Source organism: Ascaphus truei, chromosome 3 (genome assembly GCF_040206685.1).
Source record: "Ascaphus truei isolate aAscTru1 chromosome 3, aAscTru1.hap1, whole genome shotgun sequence".
NCBI lineage: Eukaryota > Metazoa > Chordata > Amphibia > Anura > Ascaphidae > Ascaphus > Ascaphus truei.
In genome coordinates this window covers 374,875,428-374,888,293 of record NC_134485.1, presented here as the reverse complement: position 1 = coordinate 374,888,293, position 12,866 = coordinate 374,875,428, and the positions used below count along the sequence as shown (strand labels likewise).

Genomic DNA, 12,866 nt, shown 5'->3' with positions numbered 1-12,866 from the left:
TCAAAAGCTTACACAAAACCATTTAACCTGTGGATCCATTAAAATGCATCACAGCCTAAAGCAGTAGTTTCCAACCTTTTTTTGAACCCTATGTGAAATACTGGAGGAACCTCCAACCATCTCTAATAGCAACTCTTAAGATGAGATACATTGTAAATTCTCCTGTATTTGATTCAATTTTGAAATGGCCAGATAATTGCATGGAACCCTTTTTAGGAGTATCTTCCAGTTGTCTTGAAAAAGGTCAACGACCCAGATACACCAAGCAGTGGAAAGGAAAACTGGAGTTGTTAACTCCAACCTGCATGCTAGTTGACCAACAATTTACACATTTTTGGAGATGACTCCAGTTTTTCTTACCACTGCTTGGTGTATCTGGGCCAATGTTGTTTTGGTAATATAACGTTAAAGCAGAAGTCTGCCCTGCTGTTTTTTTGGGGGAGAGGGGGCGGGTTACTACCTGAACCAGGTATGAACCTATTGGAACAGATCAGCGGTGCCCCAACATCCAGGGCCCTGGAGTCTCAAAATAGAAGTGCTTTTGTGCACCATACAATGGCACTTGCCTGGTGGACATACTATGACTGTGGGGTAAGGCTAGGGTTTAACCTCATGCATTATTATGACATGTATGGGTTATGTGCACTCATTAATGCATAGACAGAGGATGAGACACGCACTCAATATCAATGGTAATAGAGGTGGGGTACTTAGTTGCCGGTGCGCTGGTCCTGGGGAGCTCCTGTAGTCCCAAATGTTCCAGTACAAAGAAGAACAAGCAGGCACACGGTCTTACTCAAAAGGAGGTTTAATATGCCATAAAGTCCAACGTTTCGGCAGTCAAATACTGCCTTTCTCAAGAAAGGCAGTATTTGACTGCCGAAACGTTGGACTTTATGGCATATTAAACCTCCTTTTTGAGTAAGACCGTGTGCCCACTCATTAATGCAGACACTTATGTGGCACCTTTAAAATGAAACAGCCTAACAAAAAAAGCATACACCAAAGCAATAATAAAGGTGCCAAAAACATAGCCCCTATTCATTAATTATTCATATTATTTAATGGTAATAGCCATTACTGATATTTAACAGCTAGTGCGTACGGGAGTTTAATTAGGAATAAATGAATCTCCCTCAACATTTTTTTGAAACTTCCTTCTAAAACAGCAAATATAATTTTTTTTTAAATGTGATTGTTAAAATAAAACAAGGAATTGCCAGAATTGAAAAAGAACTAACAGCCATACTAACTATTGCACAGCATTATTTTTGGCTTGAAGACAAAACCAAAACTGAATAGTGACTGGTAACTTTACAGGACAACAATGAACATTTTAAAATCACTGCCTGCAAAAAAGTATACGAAGAAGAAATGTAACAAGCACATACGTACATACATACAGTACATACATACGTGTAGGAACAACATTTGGATTATCCGTGCCTTGTGCACAGATGTACTATTACAACATACTATTGGTTAATTCAATGCATATACTATTTGATAATTCAATATAGAAATATAAAAATGAATGGTATATAAGGCTCATTTAAAACCTTGCCTTCCCAATTTTCCTACTCCCATATGGTCCTATTTGGTGTACCCTGGGCATTCTGGAATTCACCAACTGTATTCTGTATGATATAATTAATTGCACTACCTACCGGTTTCCCTTTTATGATTCTTGTTATATTTAACATAAAATAAAGGGGACCACGGCAGATCGTAATCTATTTTGTCAACATTTTTAAGAGAAGTAGATTAATATTTAGCACTTTGAAATGCCTCTTAAAAACACTGTTTCGTTCTTTAGAACTGCAGAATACATTGTAAATGAACTCTGGAGTGTCCTCGTTATGAAATGAGGTCCAATTTTATTTCCAGTCAGTTATAAAGGCGTCATGAAATGTCCTAGTGCCAGGCTCAGCTGCTGCCTCGGGGTTCAGTTTTTTCCCCGTGCTATTGATGACAGATTCCCAACATAATTAGACTGAACCTGCGACCTGAGCACGCCACAAACATTTATTTCACACGGGACTGGATGGTTTGGAGTTTACGTTTATTTTCTTGTATTTGGGTTTGTGAAAGTCTTGAGGAGCCATTTAGTGTTGTGCAAATAAGTAGTGGGCTTAGAGCATGACATAAACACATGCTCAATGTATGGGGTCTGAGCCCAGGAGTGTCTCTCCACGTTAAAGTAAAACCATGCAACAACAAATATACAATATTGTCTACAGTCCCTGTTGCATGTAATACTTTTTTTTCGGGATTTACGGTTAATACAATTAATGAATTTTAAACCTGTAAAAATGATACCAGTCCACAGCTGGTGCTTTGAATATGAAATCTATCCAGAAGATGGAGAAAAATATGCAATATTCTGACATGTATATTTACACCTTACTGTGTGCCTTTCTTGCACCACGTGTTCTCACCATTTTCTGTCTTCCATTTAACTTCCCAGACATGACACGATCAGTACTTGTTACTTAGGATCACTGTCTTGCATGACATGAACCTGTTCAGCATCTCTCTTTCCCTCGTGTCACTGACTTCTTCCCCACCCTCCTGATATTTATCATCACTGTCTTTCTGGGTTTTTTTTTACAAAATTTGTAGATCTGAGAAAAAAAACTATTGTTCTCAAAAGTTGATCTTAAAGGTGCAATCCCACAGACTGCAAGTAAACAACATTTTGTGAAGAATTAGACAGTCTTATTGGTTTCACCTAAACAAATCTAATGAGGAAGTGTCAATCAATGAAGTGTTTTCTTTACCCTAAGCTTTTCCTGTCCTTTTTCATAGAGCCAATAACGACAAGAGGAGGGCTGGGGTGTCTGGCTGTGCAAACTCTTTTTAAGCACGCAGACATCACACAAAAGGGAGCAGCCAGAAGAAACCGAACCCCTTCCCAAGTCTCGCTCAGGTCACCACATTTACCAACTAACTTTAAACAATTATTAATAATTGTAGGTGTCAGATTTGGGTAAACAAAATAATAATACGTTGATTACCTATATGTAATCCATTAAATATCACTAGAAGGGATTGCACCTTTAAAATACATTGTTACGCCAAATAAAAAAGGCATTGCCTACTATGCCCTCGTTTCTGTACAAGAAAAACACAATAGTGCCACTAAAACAAAAATTAACACTTTGATTTCTCTCGGTAATTATAAAATATGCATTTAGAAGTAACTGAATTGTTGTTATTATTATTGGAAGGGCAGTGTTAGTACAGTACAGGCTGTATTCACTTTTTTTTTTAATATAGATGGCACCAGCCACCGAATAAGGGGAATTCTGTTTATAGGAAACAGTGGCCATTTTTATTTCACAAAGTAGCAGGACTTTGCGCGTAAATAACTGGTGCACTTGGCCCTAAATTTGTGAATCTCAGACACTTCTAACAGCAAATGTCAGACATTTTCTGTCCACTAAGTTTACAGCAGCAGCCATGTGGTTAGGCCATGCTACCAAATGAGCATTTATTTGTAATGGCTTTCTTGGTTTAGGTGTTACACTGTATATTATTATTATTATTATTATTATAATTATTATTATTATACAACTCACCTTTCATCTTTCCATGCCTTGACCTCTTGGCGTTATCCATGGCTTGCTTCTGTTGGTCTTCTGAAATTTCCATTCCTAGGGTTAAGAAAGAAGCACTTCAGTATATTGTCAGGCCAGATACAAATCTGTCCTATAGGGTATGTCTGGTTACTACTTCTGGTGTTCACACAGAGATAATGAAACCATCAAGTTCGGAATCATTGGTTTCTACTTTGGAAACTCCCAGAGTCGGGGATTCTAAAATAAAACAGAACTCCAGTGTCAGAGTCATATCCAAGGTCAGATTTAATTAGGAACAACGCATATGCACCATAGGTTACACATTGTATTATGCAGCTATGTCCCGATAATTACGTGCAGCAAAGTGTTCACTTAACTCGTGACATAATTTAAAAAATAAAATAATTCAATGAAGACAACCTTCTCAATCCCAGATTATCTAGGTTTGTGGAAGTGGTTGATGCCTTTTTAAATAAGACAACTGTAAGTCCTCTTTTGTAATGTGTATTTGCAAATATATCTAAATTGAATCTGGCAGGGATTTTACTTGTTTTAACTACACTACTCGGACAGTATTTGTTGAAAAGAACATATCCTCCATTTCTCTACGGGTAATGTGTCCTTCTCATAAATAGATTAACACTTCCAGTTAGTTCTCAATGTCAGCGACTCCCGCTACATTTTTTTTTTTCAACTTATTTTTTTTGGCAATTTTCAATTGGGATACAGAAGATAAAATAGGAGCGGTAAGGATGTCATACAGCAAAAACCACGACACAAACAGTCCGGACCCACAGATCCCTATTTAACGAATAGCCAAATTGTTGGGGTCCTCCTTGGCATCCCACAATAACTCTACAACTAAATAATAATGGACACAACAAAACAAGGGGAAATGAGGGGGAGGGAGAAATGAGGGGGAGGGAGGTGGTAACATCATTTGTAAAGGTCCAAGTATATTTTTCTTGCATGCTACAAGTCATACCTATTATTCATAAGGAATAATTATTACTCTAGCTCATTTGAGTAATGGCTCTGTGCCAGACCAGCCCGGGAGGATTGTCGTCTCCTGTCTAAACACAAGCCAATTCACGGCTATCTCCACTGGCCCCATTCTCCTGCCGCTATTTTACATGTCTGCCAACACATGCTTTGCTGACAGGGCTTTTCAAATGCAAGGTGTCCACATACAATTAACCAAAATGGCTTCCTCACATTGTGCCTCTTCAGGATGATGACAAGGCAAACGAGCCTTTCAGCTACATGTTACAGGTGCCTCGGTAAATATACTTTTATACTCTCTTAGATTGTAAGCTCTTTGGGGCAGGGATTTCCTTTCCTATTGTCTGATTTTGCTGCTCTTAATGTATTTTAACTCCCTGTACTGTATTCTTTGTGAAGCGCCGAGTACACTTTTGGCGCTATATAAATAAAGACATATGTAGCCGGGCTCCCCTCGCCCGCATTTGTTGTTGTCAGGTGGGAGGGTTGCAGCAGGGCAGGGAACGCTCCGGTATATCGGAGGTTCCGCGTATCAGGGCGCCGCCATGTTGAGAGTTGGCGCAGGTGCAGTAGGTGTGGAGCAGGAGGTCGCGCAGGCGCGGGGATAGCAGACAAAGCCCGCGAAGGAGGAGTAGCTCCCATAGGGGGGGGGGAGGGGGAGCATAGAGACTACGAGTCCCAGCAGCCCCGCAGGACCAGGTGACACAGGGGACCAATCGGGTGGTTGGGAGGAAGGAAGGAGGATATAGGGGTCGGAGGGTGCGCACGTTACTCAGAGCTAGCGGGAGGAGGAAGGAGACGGAGCTCCAGGTGTAGGGAAGCATTCAGCCCCTACCTAGGCCTTATACCCCAGGCCCAGTTAGGCCCTGAGTCACCATAGTGCGGAGCAGAGATAGGGACTGGCCCTAGACAGGTTCCGGTTCCCTTATTGTGCCGTTCAGTGATCGCTTAAAGAGACAGTGTGTATCTAGCAGGTGGTCTGGGATCAGACCCTGCTATCGTACGTCTGGGTGTGATCGCCCTGGACGTCTACTGCCGACATCACCTCGGCCACACTGATCCTTTGTGAAGACCCTTGCAGGCCCGGGTACTGGAGTGCCCGGCAGGTAAACCACAAGTGCACCAACGATATCACCTCTTATTCAGGACACAGTGGCTGCGCAGACACACACATATATAGGCTCAGTATCTCACTTGAGGGTGGGGGATATATTGGACTGGGGGGAAATTGGACACGGGGTGGGATCACCCGGTGAAGGAGGGAAGTTAACGTCCTGCGAGACGCCGTAGATAGTGCCCCTCTAGAAAGTGACACCTGTTGATACGTGAGAGACACGCAAACCCTTTCATGCTAGTAAAGTTATTTGGTTGGTTATACTGCTGTGTGTGTGTTGATGTACATAAGTGTCCTGCGAAGAACCACTCCCCCTCTGGCGGGAGCTGTCGCAGGTGGAGGCGCTGTACCAAGTATCAGGTATTAGCTATTATATTGTGTGCCCCAGGCTCTCCGTGGCGGAGGCTCAGGCCCTGTCAGCCTGCAGGTCATACAGCATAGGGTAGCAGTCTGTGTTCACTAGGAAACAGGGCTACACATACAATACAAAGAAAATGAGTAACGCTATAAACATAGTTAATATATATATATATATATATATATATATATATATATATATATACACATACATACATACATACATACATATATATACAGCCTTTGATTACATTTATTGAAAACTAATTACCTAAACTGTCGATCAATTCATTCTCCCGTGATCGATCTGCAAAGATCCTGCTTCCCAGGGTTCACTAAATGGCTGCCTTTCAGATTCAATCAATCTTTCAGTAAGTGTAACTCAGCAGCTACAATGTATTCTTATATTGCTAAGGTAACATTATCTATATTTACAGTTTGCAGCTCAAACTGCTGGGAATATTGGCAACAAATTATCACAAACAGGAAAGTGTGACAAAGATCTTGCACTTCTGGGGAGATGTGCTAAAGCAGGGGTGCGCAAACTGGGGGATGCAAGATTTTTGAGGGGAGGTGCGGCGGTTACAGAGGCCCTCCGCTCTCTTCCCCAAGGCATTTCAATGAAATGGCCGGGGATGGCGCGAGGCCTCTGCAACTTCCCTTACATTGGACGATGCGTTGCCATCATCAAATGACGCTGCGGGTCACGTGACGTCACATTGCTACCTGATCCGCCGAATCACGTGGCCCTGCAGCGTCATTTGCCGCCGGAGACAAGGTAAGGAGGGGGCGCGAGCAGGGGGGGGGGGGGGAACAGGCAGGGGGCGCAGACTGCAAAGTTTGCCCACCCCTGTGCTAAATCCTGCTATAGAAATCAAAGTATATTAAAACTCATTAAAAATGTTATTAGCAGTTGAATTAATTGAAAAAAATGTAGTAAGTATCACCTAATACTACAGAACGGATGTAAAAAAAACACATGTAGGATATTGCATGAACTGCTTCTTCAAGTCCCTTTCAAATGAATAAAGCTGACATTTTCTAGAGGAAAGGGAAAACTGCTTCAAATCATATTGAGTAGGGGTCGTACAGTGTATTATATAGGCAATTCTACCTCAATTTCTCTCGGCACTAATGTATTATGACAAAGAATATTGAATCAAATTCCTTACACTAGGGGTGCGTAAACCGGGGGGATGGAAGTTTTGCTGGGGGGGCGCGGGTCGTTGCAGAGGCTGGGAGATCGCGTGAGGCCCCTGCAACACTTTACTTACCCAGATTCAGCCGCTCTATGACGCGTCGCCATGGCAACGCAGCGGCAAATAACGCTGCAGGGTCATGTGACATGACGTCACATGACCCGCAGCGTCATTTGACCCAGCTCTAAGGTAGGGAGGGGGGCCGCGGGCGACGCAGCAGGGAAGACAGGGGGGCACAGCACAAAAATGTTGCACTCCCCTGCATTACACCACGTACACAGTGCTTACGGTATTTAACACAAAACTTGTTTTGGCCTTAGAAATGAAACAGACCTCCCTGATAAAGGGACAGGGACTATTTACCTAGATCTCTGAGCTGCAAAACTCGAATAATACTGATACAAAACAGCACCAGATTTATGAAGGATAGTTCCAATGGGGTTTCTTTCTTGGATGAGCTTGGTGTTGCTTTTTTACACCGGATTTGGAGCAGGGAGCTTAAATAGACTAAATAGTCAATGGATGGTGAGAGATCTTCCTGCACCAGAAGGTGTCTTATGGCAGAAATCGGCTTGTAAATCTGGTCCTTCAAATGTAAAAATGCTTAGAAATGATGTGTGTCCAATGTTACTATTGTGTTTTTGGTGTTTGATTGCATATAAATGCTCTCATTTAAACTAAAGGGGTCATTCAATAAAGGAAATAAATAGTTCCATAGAGCAGAGATGTCAAGGTACAAAGACTGAAACCAGGGAGATGTGGTGGTTATTGACCAAGAAAATGGCGCTGTAATGGAAAAGTACTGATTTCATTCACTAATGCTGAACATCAGGGGACTGGCTGCAAATCAGAAGAAAAGCCACAATTCTGTTACACGAGTATTACTCCGTAAGCTCTATAGTACCACACTAGTCATTACTTGCTAATCAAAACGTGTGTGTGTATATATGTGTGTGTGTGTGTGTATGTATATAAATATGTGTGTGTATATATATATGTGTGTGTGTGTATATATGTGTGTGTATATATGTGTGTGTGTGTGTATATGTGTTTATATATGTGTGTGTGTGTGTGTGTGTGTGTGTGTGTGTGTGTGTATATATATTCGATTAAGCAATGAACTATACCTGCATTGTATTATGCAAACTAGATTCCGCATGCAATAGATATTGCCACAAGTAAAGTGAAAAAGATGATTACTTGCCCATTTCTTTATCCTCTTGAACTCTTTTCCTTTCATCTGAGAATCCCTGGAGCCACCTCTGCTTGTCCTCCGGCTTCTTTGCACAAAACAAATGAACTTCCTCTGTTTGCCTATTTACCATTTTAAACGAATTCTTAATATTCAGGTTAAAGTCTCTATCTTTCCCATCTTCAACATTGGTAAACTCCATCTCATCCATGTCAATCCGGCCCTTGTAGTACAAGAGGTCCCTCCGCAATAAATCCTTCTTGCAGAACACCAATTGATGGTCAAACAGAAAGAATATCCGCTGCTGGCTCTTGCCATGCTTGAAGATCTTTGTCAGTTCTCCTGAATGGATCAGTTCGGAACTTCGGGCTAAAATATCTTGTCCCTAAAACCAAAAGCCCTCATCATTCATACTGCTTATATCATGGAACCTTTAGGAGCTTATTCTAGAGCCAGTCCGACACTACCGCACGAAAAGCCCCATTGAAATCAATGGGGTTTTCTGTGCCGCAGCACCAGATCAGGGATGTCGCACTTTATAGAATAAAGCCCTTCGTAGCCAATTACTTGACAAATATGAAATCGGTGCTGTAAAACTACAAAGTGAAAGTCAGTAATGACAGAGCATATTGCCTGATTTTCATAATTTGCCTGTACATGTGTGAATAAACGTTTTTATTTCTCCAAGAGTACAGCAATAGAAAGTCTTAGGCCAGGGGTGCGCAAACCTTTCAGCCTGCGCCCCCCTTCCTGCTCACCCCTCCCCCCCTTACCTTGTCTCCGGCATCAAGTGACATCGTACTGCCATGGCAACGCGACCCCACTGTGGCATTTGATGCTGCGTTGCCATGGCGACGCGTCGTCCGAAGCCGTCGGAGACAAGATAAGGGAAGTTACAGAGAGCTGTATTAGTGTCTGTACATTGATGGGATACAATGACAAACCTTTAGAAGAGAAGTCTATTTGTTTTGTCATTTTCTGTCCTTGCACCATCGATACGTTCATTTTACAATTAACATATATTTTTTTAAACTGAACTCTGTCTGACTGTAACATGTCACTACATTAAAGACTTCTTAGTAACAATTAATGGAACTTACCTCCCACCCTACAATGGAAACCTGCCAGCGAGCGATCTTGTCTATACTTTCCAGGCGCCTTTTCCGCTCATTAATTAAGCAGGCAACATTTTTCATGGCTTCATGAGCTTCTCTTATTTTGCTGTAATCACTGCAAAAATAAACAACAGCCTTTAATTACATTGGACATCCTTTAATTACATCTGCCGTGATCTGTAAAATACAATTAATATTACCTCGGTTCAAATAGTGTAACAGACAAGGGGAAAAAGTTACGGTACAAATTGCTGTTTGAAGAGGGAGGAACAATGTCAATGACAGACGGTTACTAATTGCTCAACAGAAAATAAGGATCAGCAGATAATTACGTGGATTCTCTCAACGGTTTATTGTGTTATATTTTTTGATGCACTTAAAGCAGCAAGCCGGTCGGATTGTGTAAAAAAAAATAATACATATTTCACAATATTTTTTTTTTTTTTTTGCAGCATTGGAACTGGGAGATCCAAGAACTAAAACAGCTTTATTTTAAGGTCTGGGATCCCTGGTTCCCGAGATATTTGCCGGTGTAGTTACCAGGGTTAAAGCTTCCTCCACGGAGCTGTCAAGTCTCGTGCGTCTTGCGGGCCAATAGGAAGACGCTACATCATTGATATCGGCTTCCTATTGGGCGGCCATTTCAATACCCAAGAAGTAACACCGTTCACACCAACGGTAGGTATCTCGGAACCGTGAAATCTCCGGAGCTAAAGATACAGCTCTGGAGTGCCAGCAGTTTTAAAGCAATGCAAAATTTTGGAGAACAAAAAAAAAAAAAAAGAGTTTTATTGCTAATTAAATAAGGGATTGTTGCCTTAATGTTAAATCTCACATGTAACACACATCATATACAGACATGTTTTATTTTAGCAGTCCATAGCTGCTGGTTGTGCCGTGTATACAAATCGCATTGTAATTCCATTACTGTGACCAGTTCACATTCTGTTCCCATTCAACTGCGCCTCTGAATTTCTAATGCATTCACATTTCTGATTTTCCGTAACTGACACGCATATTACTTGAAGATTAGGGTCAACAAAAATCCAACCCCATCCCCGCACTGAAAGAATACACTATTTTGCAGCTTTCACACATGACTACTTTTGAGGCTGTCCCCCTGCTAGGCTCAAAACAAATATCCTCCACAGTACTCTCCATTGTACACTGGAGAGCACAATTCCCTAACTCGGATCAAGAGAAATCCCTGGTCACACGATACACTAAAAGCATGGGTTGATAAGAGAAACGAAATTAGGAATATGTTTCGGAGGCAAGGAAACAATAAGCATGAGAGACATCAAAATAGCATTGAAAGCCAAATGTAGATGAATGTCCCGATTCACGAGTGAACACTGCCAGTTTGTACTTGTGGCTGAGAAACGTCTCTGTGAATGTTCCATGCACGGGGTCGGGGAGGGGGGAAATGAAGCCCATTAACTGGTTGCATTTGCATTTTTTTCCTCCATTATCCAGATGAATGTTGCTACTCGGGAAAGTTTGAAAGTTCCAACAGATTAAAGACGTCGACATGGGCGAATTGTCTATATGCGAATGGCACATGTTAACTAAAATGTCGCAGGCCACTATATTAACGCCCATACATATTCCAGGCCCATGGAAATAGTCATCTTGGAAATTGCACAATTGGTGGCGAAGCGGCCAAGTGTCCCTACGGCGAGATCACTTGCCGCTAAATGCCAGTGGTCAATTAGTCATGGCGAAATGGCCGTGACCAAAGGTCCTAGATGGTTTCATTGTGTGTTGTGGGTTTCAACTCTATCCCATTGCTGACAATGTGCTTACCTGTGCTCTTGAGTTGTATATTTCAATAACTCTGCTAGCTGCAGAGGGTATTTACAGATCTTCTGGACCGGAGTCAGCAGGAAACCATCAATAGCAATGTCTATCATTTGCTGCAGCAGTCGGCAGGCCTCAAAGAAGTGGCGATATTTCCCTTGTTTCATCAGGTTAGAGAGCTCCAAACATGCACTCGGGTGGTTGTTGCAATACTCAGAGTAGATAGAAAAACAGTCTTGCTGCAAAGGAATGGAGGAAAAACAAAAACAAATGATAGATGACATGCTTTTTTTGTTTTTCATTTCTTTGCCAGCCGTGTACATGTTTGGGGTTATTCCTTGTTTAATTGGATAAGCACTGGGGTTCAGATTGCGATGATGTTTTGCCTCAAAAAAGCTATAATAATTAATCTAATAATAATAAATAATAAATGATAATTTCATCTGCTTATCCCAAAGTGGCCAAGTAGGTGGCAATTATACGGTAACCTGACATTCATGCAGTCGTTCATTCTGACAGCTTGACGTTTCTAAAAGGCAATCAAGATGTATGATGCTTTTGAGAAGTGAATAAGCACTTCATATGTTATATCAGATTATAGAATAGTTTACCTCACCTACTGAAAAGTTAAAATCTAACCTTACGCTCTACCACCGGGGTTGCCACCTCTCCGGGTTTCACCCGGAGACTCCGGGTTTGGCATCCCCTTCTCCGGGCTCCGGGTTTGTCCCTGAAATCTCCGGGTGGGCGGGTTATTACAGACAGGGCAGCACAGTAAGTGAGTTCGCATTGCTACATCATACATCACTCACAAATCCTCTGCATTTCTCACAGGACTATCTGTGTGCACTTCACAGCCTACTACATCCGGGTCACAGCCCTATGCTCTACTGCACATGCTCACAGGTAGGGGATCATGGGAGTTGTAGTTTTTATTAGACAAGATCGATTGGCACATAAGCAACACAGTAACATTCTTAGAAACCCTGCTAGAGAACACACACCAACCCCATGTATCTTATCTCCTCTCTCCCTTCTCCCTCCCCCTCTCCACCCCCCCTCTCCCTTCTCCCCTCTCTCTTCTCCCCTCTCTCTTCTAGTCCCCCTCTCTCTCTTCTCCTCCCCCTCTCTCTCTTCTCCTCCCCCTCTCTCTCCTCCTCCCCTCTCTCTCTCTCCTCCTCCCCTCTCTCTCTCTCTCCTCCTCCCCTCTCTCTTCTCCTCCCCCCTCTCTCTTCTCCTCCCCCTCTCTCTTCTCCTCCCCCCTCTCTCTTCTCCTCCCCCCTCTCTCTTCTCCTCCCCCTCTCTCTTCTCCTCCCCCCTCTCTCTTCTCCTCCCCCCTCTCTCTTCTCCTCCCCCCTCTCTCTCTCTTCTCCCCCCCCCCCCTCTCTCTTCTCCTCCCCCCTCTATCTCTCTTCTCCTCCCCCCTCTCTCTTCTCCTCCCCCCTCTATCTCTCTTCTCCTCCCCCCTCTATCTCTCTTCTCCTCCCCCCTCTCTCTCTCTCTTCT

At 42.6% G+C, this 12,866-nt stretch overlaps 1 protein-coding gene across 8 annotated transcripts in view; it reads right to left on the bottom strand.

Annotated features, from left to right (window-relative positions):
- SPATA13 (spermatogenesis associated 13) overlaps nucleotides 1-12,866 on the bottom strand; it is an 85,916-nt gene that overhangs the window by 1,860 nt on the left and 71,190 nt on the right. For all 8 annotated transcript variants that reach the window (XM_075592232.1, XM_075592231.1, XM_075592233.1 and 5 more), the window contains 4 exons: nucleotides 11,367-11,599; nucleotides 9,546-9,675; nucleotides 8,458-8,830; nucleotides 3,582-3,656 (listed from right to left, as the gene is read on the bottom strand). In XM_075592232.1, the coding sequence (XP_075448347.1) occupies nucleotides 3,582-3,656; nucleotides 8,458-8,830; nucleotides 9,546-9,675; nucleotides 11,367-11,599 (811 nt within the window). The remainder of the gene's footprint in view (nucleotides 1-3,581; nucleotides 3,657-8,457; nucleotides 8,831-9,545; nucleotides 9,676-11,366; nucleotides 11,600-12,866) is intronic.